Raw genomic sequence first — 22934 nt, forward strand, 5'->3', positions numbered from 1 at the left:
CCGGGGGTGGGGGAGGAGCTGGAGGGGGATCTCTACTTCTTCCGGCCCCGGGGGTATCTAGATATTTGCCCCCCCGCTGCTGGGGGAGACTCCGAGCCGGAGGGACCCGCTGCCAGCGCCTCAGCTCCTCCCGTTCGCCGCGGCCCCTGCGCAAAAATCGCCCCCTCTTCCACCAATCAGCGCGCCCCACTCATGATTATTAATGAGGTGTCGACCCCTACGCTGCCAATAGGGCATATTCTAATTAGCCCCACCTACGTTGGGGGAATGGGAACGGACGGACCACATCCGGCGGAAGTTATAGTGGCGTCACGCCACTTCCGGCAGGAACGATCTCTCGATGGGGCACTTCCGGTGTAAGTGCTTCCTGGTAGGGCAGATCAGGGAGGAAACGCTTCGGGTGGCGCGTAGTTCGGTCCTGGGATGGAGCCGGATGTGGAGTCGCTGCCCCGCGGAGGTTTCCGTTGCCGCCTCTGTCACGTGACTGCGGCCAACAGTGAGGGGGGTTGGGGTCACCGGGGTCTCGAGTCATCTGTGGGTCTGGGCGGGGGGTGAAGTTGGGGGGTCGGGGTCAGAGATCACACTCTGGTGGGGCTGCAGTGTTGGGGTCATGGCGCCACTTAGGTCAGAGGTTATAGGAGGTCTGATCCTGGGGTCAGAGATCACAACGGGTCAGAGGACGTGGCACCTTTGGATCATAACCTGGATGGGTTGTTATCTAGTCCCGGGTTTACAATGGCTCCATGGAGCCCAGCCCGTGCTCAGAAGAGGCCCTGGCCTGCTCCGCTTGCACTGGCCCCGAGACCCTGTTGGCTCCTCCCGCCCACCACTTGCTCCTCTTCGCCTGCCCACCTGCTGCCTCCTCGTCCCCACCCCCCTGCTCCTCTCTGCCCGCTGGCTGGACCCTAGTGCACCTCTGGCTCTGGGCAGTCTCTGCTTCCCGCCACCTATAGGACCCCACCTGTCTCCCTGGAGTTGAGCTGCCTGGGACTGGTGCAGAAGTTTGGCCAGTCTCAGCTCGGGGGGAGATAGTGTGGGGAGCTTGGCTGGGCCCCTCCAGGGGAAGTGTGTCTTGAGGGAGCCCTACTGGGGTAGGCCCTGGCCTGGCTGATCACAACACTCCCGAGGGACTTGAGCAATTCCCCACTCTAGGACCAGCTGTGGTTGAACTGCCAGCTCAGCCTGGCAGACACAGTTTCCTCCCAGCAGGGCCAGTGACTGCGACGGGGAGGCAGGGCATGGGGGAGTGGGTTTCTTGCAGGGGGGGAGGGTGTTGCTGGGCTGTGAAGGGCCAGGGGAGATGTGTGTGTTGGGGCACTAGGGAGTGGGGGTTCTGTGGGGGGTGCTGGGCAGTTGTGATGGGGCTGTGGGTTAAGGAGTACTGGGCAGGGATGGTGTTGTGTGGCATGGCATAGGCCCATACCCCACCCCCGACGGGAAGGGGCATGCTGGCAGCACAAGGCCAGGCGGGCCACTGTGTGTCTGGCAACTGCTGGTTTGTAAATAGTGCCCTTGCACTGGGCTGAGCGGAGCAGGGCTGTCCCTGCCATGCCCCGTCCCATTGCCCCTGGCTGGTCCCTCCCTCTGAGGACTGACCTCCACGCGCCATGTTCCATTGTCTCCATGGGGACTCACAAATAAGTTTGAGGCTGGGCCTACAAAAGGTTAATCTGGACTTGTGAGTGCTGTCAGGTCACCATGCAGGTGAGAGGTCACAATCAGGGTCAGTGTTGGGGTGTTATGGTGTGTTTGGGGGGGTAGGGGTTAGTGTCGGGGCAAACAAAGCAGCAGTGTGGGTGTAGATGTCTTGGTCTCCGGCCAGATCGGTGTCTCAGAGTGGGAGTGCTTGTGGGGGGTGTTAGATCAGAGATCACTATGGGGGGGTTAGTGTCAAGTTAAAGATTGACCTCTAGTTCAGGGATGTCAGTATTTGAGGGAGTTGCAGTTTGGGGACAGTGTGACATTCAGCCCCACCCTGCCTCTGCCCCTGCATTTCCCCATCACTCCTGAGCTGCATGTGCCTCCCCTGCAGAGCCCAGCCTACAAGATCATCTGCAGGGGAAGAAGCACCAGCGGCTGGAGAACTTACGTGCCAAACGTCAAGATCAGGAGCTGCGCAGCGTCTTTGTCAGTGGCTTCCACAAGGGTACATCAGCCCCTGAGCTGACTGAGTACTTCCAGACCTTCGGGGGCGTGGCCAGTGTGGTGATGGATAAAGACAAGGTGAGTCCCATGGTCAGGCTAGGGATTCCCTGGGGTGGATGAGACCCATTCCTGGTACTAACAGCCTGTGCTTTTTGCCCGCAGGGGGTCTATGCTATTGTGGAGCTGCAGGACCAGGAGGTGATGGAGAAGGTGCTGGCCCAGCCGGAGCATTGTCTGCAGGGGCAGCGGCTGCGGGTGAAGCCCCGGGAGAAGAAGGAATTCAAGTACATGCCTCCCAAGAAGCAGGGATCCGCACATGATATACAACTGAGTCCTGAAAAGCTGGTCCAGGCACTGTGCCAGGCTGATGATGTGAGTGTGGATAGGGACCTGTGGCCTCTCCTGGCTGCTGAGCTGCATGGGGCAGGGACAGTTCCCTAGGGTGTGCGTATGGGGGGTAGATTCTGAGCTGTCTGGAGCTGGGATGATCACTGGAGTTTGGGCTGTGTGCTCACAGAGCTTAGGGGTGGGGAGGAAGAAGGGCAGGGGGGTTCTGAGATGGGTCGGTTGGGGTTTTGGGCTGTACAGTCCTGTGCACATGTTGGGGGGGGGGGGGCTGTTGGATGATGATGCTCCCTCACTCCCCACACACCCAGGTGGATGCCCAGATGTCACAGCTGGTGCAGCTGTTTGAGCTCTCCGAGAGCGAGAGGCGGCTGCGACACCTACTGGTCACCCTGTTCCAGGAGGTTTTCTCAGAGTTCTTCCCTGGTAAGTTTCAGTTCCATGTATGTGCAAATGTGCATGTGTCCCTGCCCCATATGCCACTGCCTTGACCTTTGCCTCCTGTGTGCACACAGAGTGCGCCATCCTCCCCTTTGGCTCATCAGTGAACGGATTTGACATCCATGGCTGTGACCTGGATTTGTTCCTGGACCTGGAGAAAACAAAAACCTTCCAGGCAAATGCAAAGGAACCCCAGGGGGCACAGGTGAGAATGGATGGTATCAGGGATCCCTAGGGGGTTGGAGAGTTGCAGGGTAGGCACTGGTACCAGGGACTTTTTCAGGTTGGGGGCATGATGAGTGCTGGGCACTAAGTCCAACCCCTTGCAGGCCGAGGAGGGGGCAGGGCCAGACTCTGACTCAGAGGACTCCATCCTGAGTGACATTGATCTGACAACAGCGACGGTGCCCGAGGTGCTGGAGCTGGTGGCAGCTGTGCTACGGAAGTGCGTACCAGGTGTGCACAGTGTCCAGGTGGTGCACAGTGCCCGCCGCCCTGTTGTCAAGTTCTGCCACAAGGACTCGGGGCTGCTGGGAGACATCTCCATCAACAACAGGTGCAGAGCCTGGGAGGCAGGGCCCAGAGGCCAGGGTGTGGATATGGGGGATGGCGGGAGGGCAAGCTGAGCCTGGCATGGGAGCCAGCTCCATCTGGGAGGAGAGGGGGGACCTCTCCCATCTAGAGCATCCCTAGAACAGTTGACCCCCCTCTGGGGAGACACGGAGCATCCTGGCTCCATGGCCGAGACTTGTTCACCAGCTCCAAATGCACATGGGGCTGCCCTTGGCTGGGTGGGGGGTGGAGTCGGCAGTGGCGAGGGTTGGGGGTGCCTCAGGGGTGTGTGGGGGGGGGGAGGTTGGTGCTGCCCCCCCCAACGTGTCCCATCTCTCTGGCAGGCTGGCTGTCTGCAATACGCGCTTCCTACAGCTCTGTACAGAGGCTGATGAGCGGGTGCGGCCCCTGGTCTACGCGCTGCGCTACTGGGCCAAGCAGCAGGCCCTGGCAGGTGAGGACTCCTGCTTCCCCTCGCTAGGGGAGTGCGTGGTTAGAGCTCCCATATGGAGGAATAATGCTGGGCAGTGCATGGGTCTAGGACTTAGGGGTATGGACACCCCTGTCGCCTTGTCTAATGGCCCCCATCTCCCCTCAGGAAACCCCTTTGGGGGTGGCCCCCTCCTCAACAACTACGCACTGACCCTGCTGGTGCTGTTCTTCCTGCAGACGCGCAGCCCCCCGGCCTTGCCCACACTGGCCCAGCTCAGGGAGCTGACAGGTAGGAGTTACCCACAGTGCATTCAGTTGGCATTGGTGCATTAGCCCCTTGTGCCCCTGGGGCAGTGTTTATCTCACCCCCTACTTCTGTCACCTCCCCAGGGGATAAGGATCAGGCCATTGTGGACGGCTGGGATTGCAGCTTCCCCCAGGACGTGTCGCGGCTGGAGCCCAGCACCAACACGGAGAGTCTGTGTGAGTGCCAGGGGGGTGGGGGCACGTAATGGCCTGCAAGACGTCCCCCCACCCCACGTACACAGCCTACACGCGGGCCTGCCGCTTGAGACCAGGTGGGCTCACTCTGCCTGCCTGGGGTGGGGCCGGGGGAGGGTGGTCTCAAATCCCAGGCAGCTGGGCACAAGGATGTGAATGATTGTCCCAGCTCTCAGGGGTGGTTTCCCTTCCCATCGTGTTCTGGGGTTGGAGGAGGTGAATTCTCCCCTGACCTGCTGCCCCAGGGTCCATCCAGCCTGGTTTCCTGTTGGCAGTCCTGTGCAGGCAGCTTCCCTGGTGCCATTGTGGGGGAGGGGAGAGAGAAGAGAATTTCTCTTTCCCCAGCTCCCCATATGTCCTGCAGGCTGAGGGCTCTTCTCCATCCCCATTGTATTCTCATGGTTGTGTGGGGCTCCTGTCTCCCCACCCTCACCCTGCCTCTTGCCTACCTGAGTCTCCTGCGGCCACCCTGTGTTACCTGTGCAAAATTATCTGTTATCTCTAGGGCACCTACCTTTACTCTTCTGTGGGCTCAAGGTGTAACCCTGTCCATTTAGGCACACCCACCCTTTCCCAGTTCCTAGAGCTCGGGGTATAAGGCACCCAACTTTCCCCTAAATTTGTTGCCCACACACTCTAGGACATCCCACCTCTACCTAATTCCTAGGGCTCAAGGTTTCCACCTCTACCTAGTTCTTAGGGCTCAAGGCATAACCTGGTTGATTTAGGCACCCTCTCCCTTTCCCAGTTCCTAAGGCTCCAGGCGAAAGGCACCTAATTTTACCCCTCCATGGGCTCTGGGCTCTACCCTCCCATGGATTCAGAGCTTAATCTTTTGTGGGTTTACAGAGTCTTTGACCAGTGAAAGAGGATTACACAGTAATATCCTACTTAACCTCTATTTATTAACAATCACCAAAACAGAATGCACACGCTAAGCATATGATGCTCTCAACTCCCAATAAGGCAGATGAACTTTTCTTGAAGGCTAGTCAGGATCAGGTTATCTGGGGGACTCCAGCTTTTGCACGATGGGGTTGGTAGGGAGTTGAGGTCTGGCAGCTCTGATCTTGGGGCTGTGTCCTGGAGTTGGTTCCAAAGAACTTCCTTTTGGACCTTAGTTTATATAGCGAAACTTAAGTCTTGCTTGGCTGTACCTTAGCCAGTCATAACCAAAATATTACTAAACAGTTTTCTAACCAATCATAACATTGTAAGACAATTATGCCCCACCACCAGAGCTGATTTACACTTAGCAAAATTAGTCATGCAACAGACAGCAACAGTTGAACCAGCGACCGTACAGCAGTGGTCCCCAACCTTTTCATCTGGTGGGCGCCAGATGAAGGACCATACTGGCGGTGGACCATCCGCCGAAATGCCACCAAACTTCGGCGGCGACGCCTCTCGATGACGTCGCTTGTCAGCAGCAAGTGGTGTCATCGAGAGGTGTCACTGCTGAAACGCTGCAGAAATTTGGCGGCATTTCGGCAGATGCTCCACCGCCGGCCAGGACGTGGGTGTTGGGGACCTCTGCTGTACAGATAAACAATAGAGAAAGACGGAACATAAAGGCAAAATAATAGAAGTGTAGATTCTACAGTCACAACTGTAGAAAGTGATTTCTCGCCAGACAGAATGCCATCAAACAAAGTTTTCTTTAACCATCTTAAGCTCTGTTTCTTTATCTGGTGGTGGGTATTATTAAGACAGGATCACGTTCTTAGCAGCCTGATAGGACGTTGTTTCAATGCAGCGGTTCTCAAACTTCATTGCACCGTGACCCTCTTCTGACAACAAAAATTACTGCATGACCCCAGGAGGTGGAACTAGAGACCGAGCCCACCTGAGTCCTGCCACCCTGGGGGTATGTGGAAGCTGGAGTCCAAGGGCCAAGGGCTTCTGCCCTGGGCTGGGGGCATGTAACAGCCCCGTGCAGTGGGGCTGGGGCTCAGGGCCAACACTAGCCTTGGTGACCCCATTAAAATGGGATCCCGACCCACAGTTTGAGAACCCCTGTTCTGATGTACTTTAGATGGAATGTGACTCTCTGCTTTTTGCCATACAACTGCATTAAAAAAAGGCCTCAGACCCTACAGTATGGCTACAGGAAAAGGCCTTATCCTTACTCCTGGGCTCATCTTTCTCCCCCCAGCACCCTCCTCTCATCTGTCTGCATCTCCCTGCAGGTTCCCTCCTGGCCGAATTCTTCCGAGTCTTTGGGGACCATGACTTTGCCGGCTGCGTGATTTCGCTGCAGGAGGGCCGGGCGCTGCCCCTGCCCAGCTTTCTGCTCTCAGAGGTGGGTGCCAAGCTTAAGTTGGGTCCCTTCAACGTGCAGGACCCCTTTGAGCTGAGCCACAACGTGGCAGCCAACGTCAATGAGAAGATAGCGCAGCGGTTCCAGCACTGCTGCCGGGACGGGGCCAAGTACTGCCGCAGCCTGCAGTACCAGCGCAAATCCAGCAAGGGCAAGGCCTGGGGGCTGGTGCGGCTCTTCCAGCCAGGGGTGCCGGAGGCTGGGGAGCTGGGCCCCGATGGGCTCCTCATCACCATCCCCTTCATGCTGATGGCGCTCTCCCCTGGGAGCCGGGAGCAGCTGTGCCAGGCCAGGGACTTCCGGCGCTGCTGGTTTCACAAGGTGTGTGCTGCCATCACCTTCGTGCTGAAGGATGTGCTGAAGTGCAGCTGCATGGGGCCTGCAGGGGAGTCACTGGGGCAGGAGCCCACAGAGCAGAGTGGAGGGGAGCAGCCCCGGTCTGATGAGAGAGGAAGCCTGGCTGTGTCCCCAGCCAAGAAGAGGCCAAGAGTAGAGGGCCCAGTGTCAGAGGAGGAGGAGAGCGTGAGCTGGAGCTGTGCTGTGTGGCACCGTGTCTGGATGGGCCGGCGCCGCATGCGGCGCCAGCTCCGGCACCTGGGCAGCCCCCAGCCAGACACGGAGCAGGAGGCTGGCTCCCTGGAGGTGGAGGAGAAGGTGTCGGAGGCCATAATCCAGCAGGAGGGAGAGTCCCTGGGGGCAGAGCCGCTGCTGAGGTTCACGGTCTGTGCCCGGGTGGGCGGAGGCCAGGAGGACACACGGACCCTCCTGTATTTCACCCCAGCCCCACAGCAGGGCCCTCTGTTCCAGGACTTCTATCACTTTCTGCAGGGCTTTCTGCCCAGGATGGTGGAGCGGTATGTGGGCAGAACAGCTTGGGGCAGGCAGTGACCACTAGTGACATCCATGCCAGCACCCTGAGACTGGGGGATGCTATTTTAAATGGACTCTGCCATGTTTGTACCATGCGACTGGGAAGGGAATAAAGGGCCTAGCCAAGTGGCCCTCTGGGCTGTGCCTGTCCCGCTGCTTGGGGCATGGGGGGAAGTGGCTGGGGGCCTCGCTCGGGTGGGGAGCGGGTCCCCAGCTGGATGCAGGCCCATCTCCTATCTCCCTGCCCAGTCTCTTGCGAATTTGCTGCTGTTCGTCCCCTCTGGTGCCCCGTAGCACTGGGATTTGAAGGCCTGGCAGTATTCTCCATGCACGTTATCAAGGGTGGGGCAGATTCTTCATTGGGGCGGGGGCAGGCTATCAGCAATGGCCAATGGAGCACGAGTGGTGAGTATAAATGCAGTTGATGCCCCAGGAAGGGGGGCGGGGGGGCAGTTGCGGAAGGAAGTGTAAGAGTCCTGGGGTGGACAGACCTTGACTCTGGCCAGTACAGCTCCGCTGTCCTCTCCATGCAGCAACACCAGCATTATGTGCTCCATTGGGGGCTATCGGGGAGGGATCTATGGAAGGGGGTCCAACGGGGCAGTAAGGGGGGGGGGGGGTTTGTACTGGGAAGGGATAGGAGGGCCCCAGAAGAGGCAGCTCAGATCAGGACCAGCCCCAGGCTGGGCCATGGCCCCTCCCAGAGCTTTAGGTACTGCCTTTCCCAGGTGGAATAGGTTGGGGTGGCGGGAGGGAAGAAGAAAAGGTATTTAGGGCCCTAGAGCCTGCAACACTCCCTCCCTCCCTCAGGGGCAGGCAGGTGAGGCAGCATGGGTAGAAGGGGCCAGGCTAGGACTGGGGTTCTAGAGGCGATATAGCCCCTTTTCCCTATAGTGCCTTACCTGTGGGCATCAGACCTGAGGGCATTTCACAGAGATGAACAGGTTACGCCAGGGGTGGAGGTGCAGCAGCAGCGGGATCTCTGGTACTTCCAAGCAGAGCCCTGCAGTGCAGTATGCTACTAAACTCCCTTCACTGCACCTACTGAGTTCTGAGAGGCGGGCGGGTCCAAGACCCTTCCCCCAGCCTAACAGGAGGGGCAACAGCCAAATGATACTGGGGGACAGCTGATAAACCAGGGACAGGATTGAGCATAGAGGGCCCTAAGCAGGGAACTGGAGGGGGACAGTGAGCAGAGTACCCCAGACAGCGCCTGCTGCTCCTCAAGGGGGGCTAGGGAGCCAGTGGATGCAGCCAGAGGAATTCTGCCCGGATGCGTGATGGAAGGGAGGAGCAGAAATAGGCCCCACAGTCACAGAGCACGTCCCTGTCCAACATCCTCTTCCTGGTGTTGTAGCTGGCCATTTTCCCAGCACCAGGAGGAGGGTGACAAGGAAGGCTGCTGACTTTGTGGGGCCATGGATAGGAGGTGCAGGGAAAAGTGCAGCCAGAACCTTAGGAGAAGGTTAAGCCGGGGTGGGAGTACAGCAGCAGTGAGGCGTCTGGTAGTATCAAGTAGAGCCCTGCAGTGCAGTATGCGATTTAACGCTGATCTGTGCAGATTGTTTTACTGTAGCTACATAAGCAGTTGACTCAGTTTGGACTGAGTTGCAGACTCCAGATTGATTTACAGGGGAGGCTGAACTGCTTTTCCAGCTGCACCAATCTACTTCTGGTTTAGGCTTAACGTGGCATGAGAAAATTTTGATGTATTTATCCAAAATAGATTTGTTTCTCCCATAGCCCACTGTGCGGTGTGCACGATGGGAGAAGAGTGGTGGAGGTTGATCTGGCTGGCAGATCTGCTCAGTGATGAGCTGCCAAAATCTTAACAACCGGTTCCCTCCTCTCCCCACAAGGGGGTTGTGGCCTGCCCCCCAGGACCCCTGCCCCATCCACCCTCCTTTCCTGTCCCCTGACTGCTCTCCACCACCCTATCCAACCACTGCTCTCATTCCTGATGGCCCCCCAAGATCCCTGCCCCATCTAACCACCCCTTCTCTCTGTCCCCTGACCTCCTCTGGAATCCCTGCCCCAGTTGTCTCCCACTGCCCCATCCAACCCCATCTTCCTGACTGCTCCCCTGGGATCCTTGCCCCCATTCAACCCCCCTGTTCCCCAACCTCTGACCGCCCTGACCCCTACCCACACACTGCCGCCACCACCCTGAATTCCCCTGCCCTATCCAATACCCCTTTCCCCCACTCCCTGGCAGCGCTACAGCTGTGCTGCTCAGCTGGCGCCTGGCCATGCCACCGCAGTGCCTGGAGCACTGGGTCAGGCTGAGCTCACAGTCCCCCTGCTTCCCGCGAATCAGTTGTTCGCGCGGGAAGCCTGGGAGGGCTGAGAAGCAAGCGGCAGCTTCGTGCTCAGGCCCAGGGAGGCGGAGTGGAGGTGAGCTGGGATGGGGAGCAGTTCCCCTGCGTGTCACACCCCCCCCCCCCCCCGGGTTACCTGCTGCGGCACCAGCAGCCCCATCACCCCAGCTCACCTCCGCTCCGCCTCCCTGGGCCTGAGTGTGAAGCCACTACACTGCTTCTCCACCCTCCCAGGCTTCCTGCACGAACAGCTGATTCGCAGGGGGCAGGGGGAGAAGCGAGGCAGAGCGTTCAGGGGAGGAAGCGGAGCAGAAGTGAGCTGGGGGCGGGGTGGGGACCTGGAGCACCTAAGGCGCCACTTTTGAATAATGTGCTTGGGGAGCAGCCACTCCCCCTGCTCCCGCCCCCCAGCTACGCTCCTGGGTCACTTCAACTTACTGGTTGTTCAATTTAGAAGCCCTTTTAGAACTGGTTGTCCTGCACTGGACAACCGGTTCTGAAAGGGCTTCTAAATTTAACAAGCTGTTCCCGTGAACCGGTGCAAACTGGCTCCAGCTCACTACTGGATCTATTCCAACCAAACACAGGGACAGGGAGGGAATGGGTGGCTGTGCCTTGGGAGATTGAACAGACAAAGGGTGGGACATAGGCCCCTTAGACTAAAACAGTCTTTTGTCCTCATTCATTTAAGGGGGGAGTGGGGGAGAGGCTTCAGGCACTGTGTACCCATTCACTGATTGGATCCTGGTCCTTGTGCACCACAGGTCCTAATTTGCATTTTATTGTGTTTTGTATTGTAACCATTTGTTTCCACCATTCCCTCGTTGCTAGTGGAATCTATTTTCTTAAATAAAACGTTTTTATTTCATTACAAGTGCTGCATGTTATACGATCGCAGGGATTTAAGGTAAAGCTAATACATTGGGGTAGGGACACCGCTTCTTGGGGGGGTGGGGGATACCTGAGGATCTGGGATTTGTGTGGGGCTGGATATCACAGGGGAACATGTGTTAAGTGGCTGACAGGCTGCTGGTGGACCTGAGAACCATCATTCCCCCCCTCCCCCCCCCAGGGGGCTGCACTATACTGTCACTAAAGGAGAGGTCAGTGAAGACTTGTGGCTTCTCTTTTCGGCCTCCCAAAAGACAAGCAAAGCGAGTGCAGAGTTGCCAGTATTCAGCCCCTCTGATATCACCCCATGTTTATTTAAGTGTGGAAATAGATCAGTGGGTCTCAAACTTTTGTACTGGTGACCCCTTTCAAATAGCAAGCCTCTAAGTGCGACCCCCTGGGATGGGGTCCACTTACCCTGCACTAGCCCAGACAGGGTTAAGCCCCAGGTATTGACAGCAGAAATCCCGCCTCCCTGCCAAGACTGGGCATGCTCCAAGTGCTCTAGTAGTATAAAGGGGGAGAGAGAGCAGCTCATTCTGGGCTGGATGCTGCAGGAGAAGGACCTTCCTGGGAAGCGCCTGCAGAGGGCCAGTGACAGCCTCTTGACTACACCGGACATTGAAGCTGTTCACAGCATGCCTGCACCCCGGTGACTGGAGGAGACCCTGGAGACAACTGGACCTGCCAAACATAGAGGACCTGACATCTCATGGGAAACCCCAACACAGATTCTGGTAGGAAGTAACCCAGGGAGGGTGACAAGTACCATTCTGCCACTCAGGGAAACTCAGCATGTTTCAGTAGGACCCCCTGCTGAGTCTGGCAAACCGCAACACTACTGTTAAGGCCCTGGGTTGGGGCCCGGTGGAGTCGGGTGGGCCTGAGACCCCCCTACCGGGGCTATCAAATCGCAACACCATAGACTCTGGCCACTATGCCATGCTACCCAGCATCAGTTGTTTTGTAGACTGCATCGGAGGGGGTGCCATAGACTCTGGCTGCTAGGCCATGCGGCCCTGTGCCGAATGGCTGCTTTGCGAACTGTGATGGATAGCCCACGCTGACCTGACCCTAGGGGTGTGGACTATCACCCCCCCCTATAAATTAACAACACTTTTTAAATATATTTAACACCATTTATAAATGCTGGAGGCAAAGCAGGGTTTAGGGTGGAGGCTGACAGCTCGTGACCCCCCATGTAATAACCTTGTGACCCCCTGAGGGGTCCTGACCCCCAGTTTCAAAAGAACCCCTGAAATAGATTTCAATCCTCAATTTAGAAGAGTACTTAATGCTTTTTTAAAGCCATTCCTAGTCAGGTTGGCACTTAAGCACCTACTTTTTAAGCATATGCTTATGTAACCCTTCTGCCCCTCTGAGTTGGCAGCAACAAGGGCCGGGTTCAGTTTCAATAACACCATGCATAACCGGCTCAAGCTCCCACCCAGTGACCTGGGACACTTACATACCACACCCTCCTGGGCACCTCTAGGAGGCAATACTTCCCCTCTCGCAAGCACGGAGTCTGAGTGTAGCAAAATCTTTTTAATAAAGGAAGGAATCAATGCAGCATCCCATTGGAAAAACACCACAAACAGGGTTATAACACAAACCATAAACAAAACCCACCTCCAAGTACATTTGGAATGTCCTTTTCCCCTTAGGGTCTTAAGTCCAACAACCCAAAAGTCTCTGGTCAGTGCCACCCCAGAATTCAGGTTTTTATCTGCAGCGTTCCTTCCCCCCCCCCGGAAATGGCAGGGGGGAGTCCACACAGGATGCTAAGGGGGACCTTATGTGGGCCAGGGCCAACTGCTCCACCTCTCTGTGGAGTTCTGCTGCAGCCTTCACCACACCCCACTCCACCACACCAGCTGTGCCACTCCTCCAGCTGTCCATGCAAACCACTTCACTCTGCTCAATGTTCCAGGGGCTGCTCCAACACACTGCAAACTGCTCCACTTTGCAAGCTGCTTAGCGATAGGTCTTCAGGATCCCCCACTAGTTAACACAGCACTCAGTGATTTCAGCTCTTAGTAGGGGAGCACTGGTGCTGGTGCACCATTGGCCCAATATGAATTCAGCTCAGCAGTCTCAAGATGGACTCCTAATGGAATCAAAATTAGCTCTACTCTTTAACATTGGAGGGAGAAGGATGTGCAACTGGTGTGCCAGGCCCTCAAAAGGCACCCATACCATCAGGTACACACACCAGTCCCCAATCTCTCTCAAGTCATAGGGTTTTGGAACCCATGTCCCATGTTTAGCAAGTACCACCCCACTGAGGTTGAGTCATCTCTGTCACAAAGCAGTCCCATGGCTCCCCATTCACACAATCAGGGTGTGAAACCTTTTTTTTCTCCTGCCCCAATAGCAAAGAAATTGGGGATCCCAGAGCTGTTAAACTAACCATCCCAGTTTGCTGTGGGTTTATGCTAAATGAGGGGTGGATGTCAATTCAAATCTTTCCACACTCTGAAATTCTTTCTACACTCCCTACAATTCACCACCAGATGTCAGAGTAGGCTCATCCTGACTCTGCTTACACTTAAATTGATGTGATTTATGCATGTGCTCAAATGCTGCCCTGAACAAGAATACTTTCCTAAATTGGCAACTGAGGTGCAGATGTGTGTGCAGTGGGGATTCATCCACAGCTGGGAGTTAATCCGGATTAACAGTGTGGGTGGGTACCCTGGCCCTGGAGGGCAGCTAGTGTGGCATAGTGTGTTCATACACAGGGTTAAGGTCACACCAGCCAATCCCCTGCCTGGACCCACTGAAGTGTAACTAGGTCCGTGGAGAGACAGGGGCCCTCCCCATGCGCAAAAAAGCCCTAAAACCGACCTGCCTGGCGCAAAGAACAGGGAACAGCGCGGGGCAGCAGCCTGACGCCTCCGCGCCACTCTCCAAAGCGGGCTGACATTCGAACTCCGAACCCTGAGCCCCGCCCTCTGCTGTCCTGAGCACCCGACGCGCCCCGCCCCATGACAGCCTCAGGACATATCCCCACGTGGGTTTGGATCGATTTGCAAGGCGGCCAATAGGCGCTTGGGATTCCAGTGTCCCCCACGCTGAGAGGCGGCGGAGGCGGGGCTAGCTGCGCCGTGAGAGAGGGGATTGGGGCTGCTCAGGCTGCCCCTGGGTGAACCCGGATCCCCTCCCCCCGGCCCTAAGGGGCCCCGGGCTCCCCCCGTCTCGCCGCAGCCATGTCCGAGCGCGAGGAGCGGCGCTTCGTGGAGCTGCCGCGCGAGTCCGTGCGGCTGATGGCGGAGAGCGCCGGGCTGGAGCTGACGGACGAGGTGGCCGCGCTGCTGGCCGAGGACGTGTGTTACCGCCTGCGGGAGGCCGCCCAGGTGCGGGAGCCGGGCCCGGCCCTGGGGGCGGAGATTGCACCGGGGCGGGGGGGCCGGCCTGTGACCCGTGACCCTTCCCCGTGAGGGGCCGGCTGTGACCCCTGCGCGTGGGGGGCTGCCCCCGGGACTGGCCTAAGCCCCCCGTGGGCAGCTGTCCCTGGGGCTGCGCCCCACCGCACCGCACCGCACCGCCGCCCTCGGGGCTGGTCCCTCCGATTCCTCACTTCCCCTCTCCCCCGCGCAGAACAGCGCCCAGTTCATGAAACACACCAAACGCCGGAAACTGACGGTGGAGGATTTCAACCGGGCCCTTCGCTGGAGCAACGTGGAGGTGAGCGGGCAGCGGGAGACTCACCTGTTGCTGCTGCTCTTCTGACCACAGACCAGTGCTAGCTGGATGGAGTCCAGGGAGCGCCCAGTCCAGTTCTCTCCACCAGGACACTGGTGGTGGCGGCAGCCTTAGCTGTCCCCAAGACGGGCTTGGCAAGGGAGTGACCGTCTGGTGTCCTTGCAGGTGGTGTGCGGCTATGGCTCCCAGGACCCCCTTCCCTTCCGTGCTATAAAGGAAGGGGAGCTCTACTTCCAGGAGGACCGTGAGATCAATCTGGTGGAGCTTGCCCTGGCCACCAACCTCCCCAAGGGCTGTGCAGAGACAGCAGTGAGAGGTGTGTGTCACCCTGCTGGAGGGGGCTGGGTGTGTGTGGTTACTCCATCCTCCAGGGTTCTCTAGGGCTTTAGACAGCCTGCTTCTGAATGTCCCAAATTACAGGGTTCCCAGCTCCTCCCTTGAGGCGCATCTCCTGGCCACATCACTTTGCCGTGTGTGCAAGCAATAGGACACCCATCCAGCCCCTTTGCTTTGGGGACAGTCTTTCCCCCTGCACCATAGTAGGGTGCAGTGGAGGCCCCCAGGGGAGGATAGTTCCCTGTCAGGATTGCTTACCAGTCTCCTTTAGTCACTGTTCAGCCAGGCAAGACACATGTTGCTTCCCCTGTAAATTAGTTCCTTCGGCACTCAGATCCAAGCTGCTGGGCTAGTGGCCTTTCACTGGACCTGCACCTAATGCGTAGCTTGGACCTAAGCATGATATCCCAAGTGGGGTCTTCTCAGAGCTAGCGAGGTGGGGGTTGATGTCACAGAGCACGGGGCTAAGGTACCTAGAATTCTCACCCAGGCTGCCTCATGAGAAGGGGAACATCCTGGCTCAGGGAAGGCTGGAGGGATCAGCCAGGTTGTTTAACAGCATCTGTGCTTGCATTGTAGTTCACGTCTCTTACCTGGATGGAAAAGGAAATCTGGAACCACAGGGAGCTGGTAAGAACTGCTCAGCAACCCATTCCCTTGCCCTTGCCCTTACCTCCTCTTTGTATTGAAGCTGCACATACACGCCCCAACCAGCAGGGGGACCTCACTGTGCCGGCTGCTGTACAGACAGTTGTTGCCCTGCAGAGCTGACAATGACCTCATCCTATTCCCAGTAAAGTTGCTCTCAAACTAAGCCCTGAAGCAGGAGATCTTCTCTCCCTTCCCAAATCTGTGCATTAACTATGCAACGGTTGCTTGTCCTAGTTATCCACATACACATCCAGTCCCTCTAATCTCACTTAGTTCTTGACCTCTGCACCATCCTGCAGCAGGGAGTCCCCCAGGCCAATCACTGTGTGTGGAAAAGTATGTCCTTTTATCAGTTAGGAATTTTGCCACCTTTTGGTCGCTCCTGTCCCCTTGTCTTTGTGTTAGGAGATTGGGAGAACAGAAGTGTGGTGTTCCCCCTCTGGTATTATCCGGACAGGTGATCTGCTAGGCCTCTCCAGTCCTTAATTCTGGGCCTTACCCTTCTCTGCTGTGAAGAACCCCCACTCCTGGGCTGTTCACACACAGCCTCTGGCATGGAAGCTGCTCCCAGCTACTTGCAAACAAATGACACTAGCCAATATCTCTGGTCCCAGACACAGCCCTAGGAACCCCCGTGTTGCAGTGTCCAGTTATGCCTGCTGGATGCTGCAGACTTATATGAGTTGGTCAATTTAACAAGGAAATGGATATGTACCAGGCTTGTTATCCCAAGGGGAGCTTCTGACACTTCAAACCAAACACACCCGCTCCAGGTAGAATAAACAAACAAATTTATGAACTGGATAGATTTTAAGTGATTATAAGTCAAAGCGTAACAGGTCAGATTTGGTCAAATGAAATAAAAGGAAAACGCATTCTAAGCTGATCTTAACACTTTCAATGTCCTTACAATCTTAGATGCTTCTCACCACAGGCTGGCTGGTTATTTTTCAGTCAGGCTCTCCCCTTTGATCAGCGTTTCAGTTACTTGGTGGTGGTGTCTGTAGATGTAGGTTGAAGAGAGAGAGCATGGCAAAATGTTTCCCTTTTATCATGTCCTTTCTTTCCTCTTGGCTTTGCTCTCTTCCCCTCCCCCTGCCTTCACAGTCAGGTGAGCATTACCTCATCGCAGTCCTAAACTGTCCCAAAGGAAGGGGGTGACTCCCTCAAGGGCTAACAGATTCTTTTGTTGCTGCCTAAGCCAGTGTCCATTGTTCCTATGAGGCTGGGCTGGGTTTGTCCCATCTGTGCCCTGGATGAGGTGTGAACTGCCTCTCTCTTCTAGGAGAGTTTTTGCCTGGGCTTGCTTTAAGCCGTGAGGGAACCTTTTCAGCCTCATAACTATATACACGAAATTATAACCTTATTGTAACAATTTCTATAACATCACTATAACAACCATGCTTAGTGCATCATGAGCCTTCCAAAGACGCTCAACAAGACAAACTTTGCATTGGATAGCACACAATCATTTTATAAAGATGAACATGGGGGTGTAGGGTGTTACAGAGCATCACAAGAAGCTCCAGATCTCCTTTCTCTGTCCCAGTCATTATCAACTTTTCTCCTTTCCCCTTTCTAAACAATCCCAGTCTTTTCAATCTCTTCATATGAGAGTTTTTCCGCAGTCATTCTCCGACACAGACACACGTTTCTGCCATCTCCTTTCTGAACAATACCCCATGACAGGTCCCTACCCTGTACTTGGGCTTGGGCTGCTGCTGCTCTCATAGGGATCATTTGTGCTTCGGAAGGGTCTCCACTGAATTCCTGTAACTCTTGCCTTCCTGGCTTCTCCTGCAGTGCCCAGTGCTGTCTCCACACTCTCAGATGACCTGCTGAAGTACTACCAGCATGTGACCCGAGCTGTGCTTGGGGATGACCCGCAGCTAATGAAGGTGGGTGAGGGGCTGGGGATCGATGCCTTTATCTCAGACTGGCCTGGAATGTGGGGGCAAAATGAGGGCTTCAAGGACTGTAGAGCCCCAGTCTCCACAGAAGCTACTTGTGCTCCAGGCTTGATGCAGCCTGGTAGAGGAAAGATTGCAGAAAGTTCTGGCACCAGTGGTGCACCCACAGAACTGCCAACCAGCTCTGATTGGCCCGAGTGTCTCAGGAGGACATGCAGCAGGGATCGTTGGCCCTGTGTGGGGAGCCTGACTGAGGGAGAATGACGACATGACAAACTGTGGTGCAACATCCGCACCCCAGGTTGGGGCTCTCCATTCCATTCCTGGCTGTGGCACCCCTCTTCCTCTGACCCTTATCTGACACTTCCCCCCCCCACAGGTTGCCCTCCAGGACCTGCAGACGAACTCGAAGATCGCAGCCCTGCTGCCCTACTTTGTCTATGTGGTCAGCGGGGTGAGTGGAGCAGGAGGCCCTGGGGCATGTGACCCACCTGAGAAACAGGGTGGGGTGGACAGGAGACCCTCCCAAGGGTGTGGCTCCCCTGGGGTGGCCCGTGCCCTCCTTCTGGCAGCTCTGAGCCTTTCGCTCGCTTTCTTCTCCTGTCCCAGGTGAAGTCTGTCAGCCATGACCTGGAGCAGCTGAACCGCTTGCTGCACATTGCCAAGAGCCTCATCCAGAATCCCTACCTGTGCCTGGGCTCCTATGTCAAGAGCCTGATTGCCAGCGTCATGTACTGCGTGCTGGAGCCACTCGCCGCATCCATCAACCCCCTCAATGACCATTGGACACTCCGGGACTACGCTGCCATGCTCCTGAGCCACATCTTCTGGTGCGGCATGGTGGGGAGGGGCTAAAAGGGAGTCACTGCCACCCCTACCACCCAGTCACCAGCGTGTTTGGTGTCAGTGCGAGTCTCCTTCAGAGTCCAGTGCTGCCCCTGCTCTCCCAGGCAGGGCACAGTGCCCCAAGGGTGTCTGGAGTTCCCTTTTTCTATGCACACAGCTCTGATGGGCATGATGGGGTAGGGGAGGGTCCTAGGTGGGATCCACAAGTCCAGTCTCGAGGGATTTTCAGCCTCTTCTCGGTCTCCTCCCTCAGGACGCATGGTGACCTCGTCAGTGGCCTGTACCACCAGATCTTGTTGTCCCTCCAGAAGGTGCTGGCTGATCCAGTGCGCCCGCTTTGTTCTCATTATGGGGCAGTGGTGGGGCTGCATGCCCTGGGGTGGAAGGTAAGGGACAGCTCTCAACCCCACACCATCTTTGGGCACGGGGAGGAGAGCAAACGGTGGTGGTACCCAGGCCAAACAGCCTGTTTCCCTGGGAGGTGGGTCTGAAAATTGAAGCGGTGATGCTTCCCAGGAGGGTGGCTATGCTGGGTCCCTCTGTGTTGGGGGGCATGGGAGGAAGTGGTGATCTGATGCAGGGGCTGGTAACCGCTGCTCTGTGCCCCGCTCCCATCTCTGTGTGCACACACAAGGCACAGGACCCTGGCTCAGGTCCCCAGGCCGGTACTTCAGCTTCTCATGTATTGGCTGTGCTGTTGGTTCTTGGACCCAGTCAGTAATTGGCCCTTTCTGGGCTGGATCTTTGCTCTTTCCTCTCCAGGCTGTGGAGCGAGTCCTCTACCCCCATCTCTCCACCTACTGGGCGAACCTGCAAGCCGTGCTGGATGACTACTCTGTCTCCAATGCTCAGGTGAAGGCTGATGGGCACAAGGTGTACGGTGCCATCCTGGTGAGTCTCACCCCTCCCATCCAGAGAGAGGGCTGGGCCAGGGCTCTGCCCACAGGGCCGACACACTCACTGCAGTTCCAGGCAGCCCAGAAGCCCCTGCTCTCCCGGGAAGGGAAGGCACTGAGCTCCCATCTCCCAGTAGCATAGCATCTGGCCTCAGTCAGACTAGATACAGGGCCCCTGCCAGAAAAGGGATGGGGGTGACTTGGCTTCTCCTTGGGTAGGGTGAAAGTGGTTCTCCAGTGCCCCTTATATCGGGGATGGGCAGAAAGGGCTGTGTGAGCAGCAGCCTCATGCAGGGGCCCAGCTGAGCCAGGGATCCTCCAGTCTCCTGCTGTGTGCGGCTGGGTTTGCAGCTGGGATTAAAGAGCGGAGGGGCCAGGGCTTCTAACCAGAGCAGCTCTTCCTTTGCCAGGTGGCAGTGGAGCGCTTGCTGAAGATGAAGGCGCAGTCAGTATCCGCCCAGGGGGACAGACCATGTAGGGATGGGTGCCGGCGGGAGAGCTCTCCCTGGCTCAGTCCCCTGCAAGATCCCCAAGTGGAGTTCAGCTTTGGCATCGCCAGCCACCTGCTGCAGCTGGGAAGTGGGGGCCCCCAGCTGGGCACTGGCATCTCTGCTGACCCTCCAGCTGTCTCCCTGCATGAGACCTACCGAGAGCTCTACGACTTCTTTGGAGACAGCCTGGCCACCCGCTTTGGCACGGGCTCAGGGCTGCAAGCAGCCGAGCTGACACCTCCCAGCCCCAAGGTCTTAGACACCAAGAAAGAGCAGCCAGCCTTCGGCACAGGGGATGTGGTGCGCAAGATGCCCCAGCTGACAGCCAATGCCACCGTGAGTCCTCGGGAGGAGGAGAGCCCCCGACCAGACTACCCACCTGGCAGGTCAGCCCTCCATCGCTCGGCCAGCGTGCCCCGCTCTCGTAGCACATCACGCCAGCAGGGCCACCGGCCCGGGGTCCGTGATGTTTTCCAGAAATGCCGCTTCTCCCCCCAGGGGCCACCCCGCTTCAGCTTTGTGATTGCTGGGCGGCAGGTGGGCCGGCGGTGCCAGGGCCGACTGTTCCAGACCTGCTTCCCCCAGCACCACGGCCCTGGCCACATTTCCCGCTATGCCCAGAAGCTGCCCATGATCGGCAGGACCAGCAAGCCTGTGAAGAAGTGGGCTCACTCAGAGTACTCCCTTTACCTGCCTCTCTGAGGAGTGACCTTTCCCCTTCAGGACTTCAGCTCATGTGCCCTTCATCCCTCCCCCGTACTACTGAGCATCCCTTGCTGGATGAAGTCAGGGGCTCCCACTCAAGCCAGTCCCCTCAGAGGAAGATTTTTATCTTCCAGGTGGAGGGGGCCTACTCAGCAGCCTCTAGACTCTGCAGGGGGTGCTGAAGAGACATTCTGCCCTCCGACGTACCTCCGACGTGCCCAGACTGTGGGTCAGGCTGAGCCTGCTGCCTCTGCACTGATGGACTGTGCACTCCTTCAAGGGCCATCCAGGGTTTTCTGCGGCATGATGGCTGAGCCTTTGCTGGGGAGGTGTTTGGGGAGCATGTGTGGGAGAGGGGAGGTGATTGCAGGGCTTAGGGCCTCTCTGTGATCTAGGTACAGCACACAGCAGCAGATTCCATAGGGTAACTAAAGGATCTTAGCTCCCTGGTCCCAAGCCACGTCCTCCCCTGAGGGACGAGTGCTTCTGTCCTTGTGTACTCAGCACTCCCCTTGGAGTTGGATTTTCCTGACAGCACGCAGCATTTCTCCCACCCCCCAAGCCTTGGATTGACACCCGCTTGTTTTAATAAAGGCTGCTGCTGTTGGGGACTGAGGATTTGCTTGCTGACCTCTCCCTGGCATGGGGGTGGGGTAGCTATAGCACCTCCTATCTTGCCCCTGCTTGGGGCTGCCCCTTAGTCATCCCTTGGCTTCCTGCAGTGAGGACTGGCCCACATCTGAGGGGCTAACAGTTAGGAAGCTCTGTCTCTAAGAGCTGAGGGACCTGCTGCTGTCTTCCTAACCCACCACCATAAACTAGGGCCCCACCTATCTCCACACCTGCCATGTCTACCCCCTCTCAAACTCTGAATCAAAGCCTGGCAAGAGAAGCTGGGCCTGTCTGTAAAGTGAGGCCTACAAGGTTTTCGGAAGGTGGCTTTAAACAGCAGGACTTGGTTGCTCTTTGAGTATGGGTAAGATCCCATGGCTGTTGTAACTGTGTTTATTTTGGGGGTTAAAGGAGGTTCAAGCATGGATCTGGCTAAAATCACCCCATCTCAGTTGCATTTCAGCAGCACTGTCTGGCCACGCTTTGGGAACAATGCAGAGTCACACAGGCTCAGGGGTGGGCTATGGCCTCTCCAACACTCATTGTAAGGCAGGGGGCCCCAATGCGGGCGCCATGGCATCTAAGTGTGTGCACCTACTGGCTGGTGGATGAGCTTCTGCTGAAATGCCGCTGACAAGCAGCGTCATCCAGAGGTGTTGCCGCCCAAATGCCACTGAAAATTGGCGGCATTTCGGTGGCAACACCTGGATGATGATGCTTGTCGCCGGTATTTCAGCGGTGACGCCTATTGATGTTGCTGCTTGTCGGCGGCATTTTGGTGGATGCTCGTCCGCTGCCACAGTCCGGCAGACGAAAAGGGTTGGGGACCGCTGCTGTAAGGTGTCAAGCATGTCAGTTTGTGTCTTTCTGTGATGCTTCACAGACACAGCTCTCAGTAGCGAGTGCAAATCTTCCCTGAGAGTGGGAGATGGGAGCAGAGCAAAAATAAACCACCTGTTATCTTATACCCCCGTACCCCAAGGCTTGTTTCTCCAAAGAAGGAGCTGGAAGGTGATGGGCAGCAGTATGAAACCGATAGAAAATAAGTCACCTATTCAAGTTTAGGAAGCCCAGCCTAGCTCACCTTCCAGGAGAAGGCATTAGCTCAGAAAGTGCCAGCTGATAACACAGCTGCTAGTAGAAGTTGGTGAAATCAATGGAAAAGTGACAGCCAGAACCAAGCACCTTTGCAGCTGGAACTCTGTGTGTATGGCTAATGTTAGGAGTTTGACCAAACACAAATGGGTCTTTTACAACTGAGAAATATCAGTGTAAGGGAAGCAGAGCCACCCCAGGACTGTGGCATGAGCTTCCATGAGAACTAAAAACCAGCACAAACTTCAGCAGGCCATGCTCCTCTGACTCTGTGGTCTGCATCTCACACCTTGCTGCATATCTACGGAGAGATTACTAGACAGCAATCCAAATCCTTCACATGCCTCTGCTAGAGAGAGGATGATAAGAAATGTCAATCAGGGTGCTTAATGCACTGAGTGGGGGCACTCAGGTACTGTGGTAATGAGTACAGCGCAAGCATCGCTATTGAAGATGGCAACTGATTCCCACCCAAAGGGACATATTGGAACACTCAGATGTGACTTACATGATTTACAGAGGAAGAATAATCGCAGGGGAGCCTTTCCAGAGGCTCTCACACAAAGCGTGTACATGTGGGCAGTGTGCTTGGGACTAGGCCTCTTGAGCTGATCTAGGATCAGCTACCCAGAAGCTGGAGCCCTTGTGGAAATCAGTGGCACTCCAAGCCCTCCAGCTGCGTGGTGAGGTGTGAGGCTGCGGGTATCCCTCTGTAGCCTGCTGGCGCTACCGGCCTGTCCTGTACAGCGCCTGGCGCAATGGGGGGTGAGGAGCTGCATGCAGTGCACAGCAGAGGGGTGGGGTTGTTTTCTCCCCGCACACAGCGGCGGGGCTAACCCTGGCCGGGTTTGGGGAGGGGGGTTAATGGC

General features: G+C 56.7%; 2 protein-coding genes across 3 annotated transcripts; both read left to right on the plus strand.

Annotated features, from left to right (window-relative positions):
* The first annotated feature begins 330 nt into the window (after nucleotides 1-330).
* On the plus strand, nucleotides 331-10792 carry TUT1 (terminal uridylyl transferase 1, U6 snRNA-specific). Its single transcript, XM_032799053.2, has 10 exons — nucleotides 331-496; nucleotides 2033-2223; nucleotides 2308-2517; nucleotides 2802-2916; nucleotides 3006-3136; nucleotides 3261-3487; nucleotides 3828-3937; nucleotides 4082-4204; nucleotides 4306-4398; nucleotides 6606-10792. The coding sequence occupies exons 1-10, from the start codon at nucleotides 424-426 to the stop codon at nucleotides 7622-7624; spliced, it is 2292 nt and encodes a 763-aa protein (XP_032654944.1). The 5' UTR covers nucleotides 331-423; the 3' UTR covers nucleotides 7625-10792.
* Nucleotides 10793-13896: 3104 nt separating this feature from the next.
* On the plus strand, nucleotides 13897-21937 carry TAF6L (TATA-box binding protein associated factor 6 like). 2 transcript variants are annotated; one of them, XM_032799027.2, is made up of 10 exons: nucleotides 13897-14174; nucleotides 14419-14505; nucleotides 14689-14839; nucleotides 15439-15489; nucleotides 17314-17408; nucleotides 17800-17874; nucleotides 18030-18250; nucleotides 18520-18652; nucleotides 19029-19157; nucleotides 19573-21937. In XM_032799027.2, exons 1-10 carry the CDS (start codon nucleotides 14028-14030, stop codon nucleotides 20353-20355), a joined length of 1872 nt encoding a protein of 623 aa, XP_032654918.1. In that variant the 5' UTR covers nucleotides 13897-14027; the 3' UTR covers nucleotides 20356-21937. The 2 variants fall into 2 exon arrangements, with proteins under 2 accessions (XP_032654918.1, XP_032654908.1); XM_032799017.2 differs by having other exon boundaries at nucleotides 13909-14174; nucleotides 19558-21937.
* Nucleotides 21938-22934: the final 997 nt, after the last annotated feature.

This window comes from Chelonoidis abingdonii, chromosome 17 (genome assembly GCF_003597395.2).
Source record: "Chelonoidis abingdonii isolate Lonesome George chromosome 17, CheloAbing_2.0, whole genome shotgun sequence".
In the NCBI taxonomy this organism is placed as follows: domain Eukaryota; kingdom Metazoa; phylum Chordata; order Testudines; family Testudinidae; genus Chelonoidis; species Chelonoidis abingdonii.

Bases quoted from the DNA above. Each gene is read 5' to 3' on its own strand.
- TAF6L (XM_032799017.2), top strand. From the start codon at position 14,028: ATGTCCGAGCGCGAGGAGCGGCGCTTCGTGGAGCTGCCGCGCGAGTCC. The intron at 14,840-15,438 runs GTGTGTGTCACC...CTTGCATTGTAG, and splicing joins TGCAGAGACAGCAGTGAGAG to TTCACGTCTCTTACCTGGAT. The intron at 17,875-18,029 runs GTGAGTGGAGCA...CTCCTGTCCCAG, and splicing joins TTGTCTATGTGGTCAGCGGG to GTGAAGTCTGTCAGCCATGA.
- TUT1 (XM_032799053.2), top strand. From the start codon at position 424: ATGGAGCCGGATGTGGAGTCGCTGCCCCGCGGAGGTTTCCGTTGCCGC. The intron at 497-2,032 runs GTGAGGGGGGTT...CCTCCCCTGCAG, and splicing joins TCACGTGACTGCGGCCAACA to AGCCCAGCCTACAAGATCAT. The intron at 3,938-4,081 runs GTGAGGACTCCT...ATCTCCCCTCAG, and splicing joins CAAGCAGCAGGCCCTGGCAG to GAAACCCCTTTGGGGGTGGC.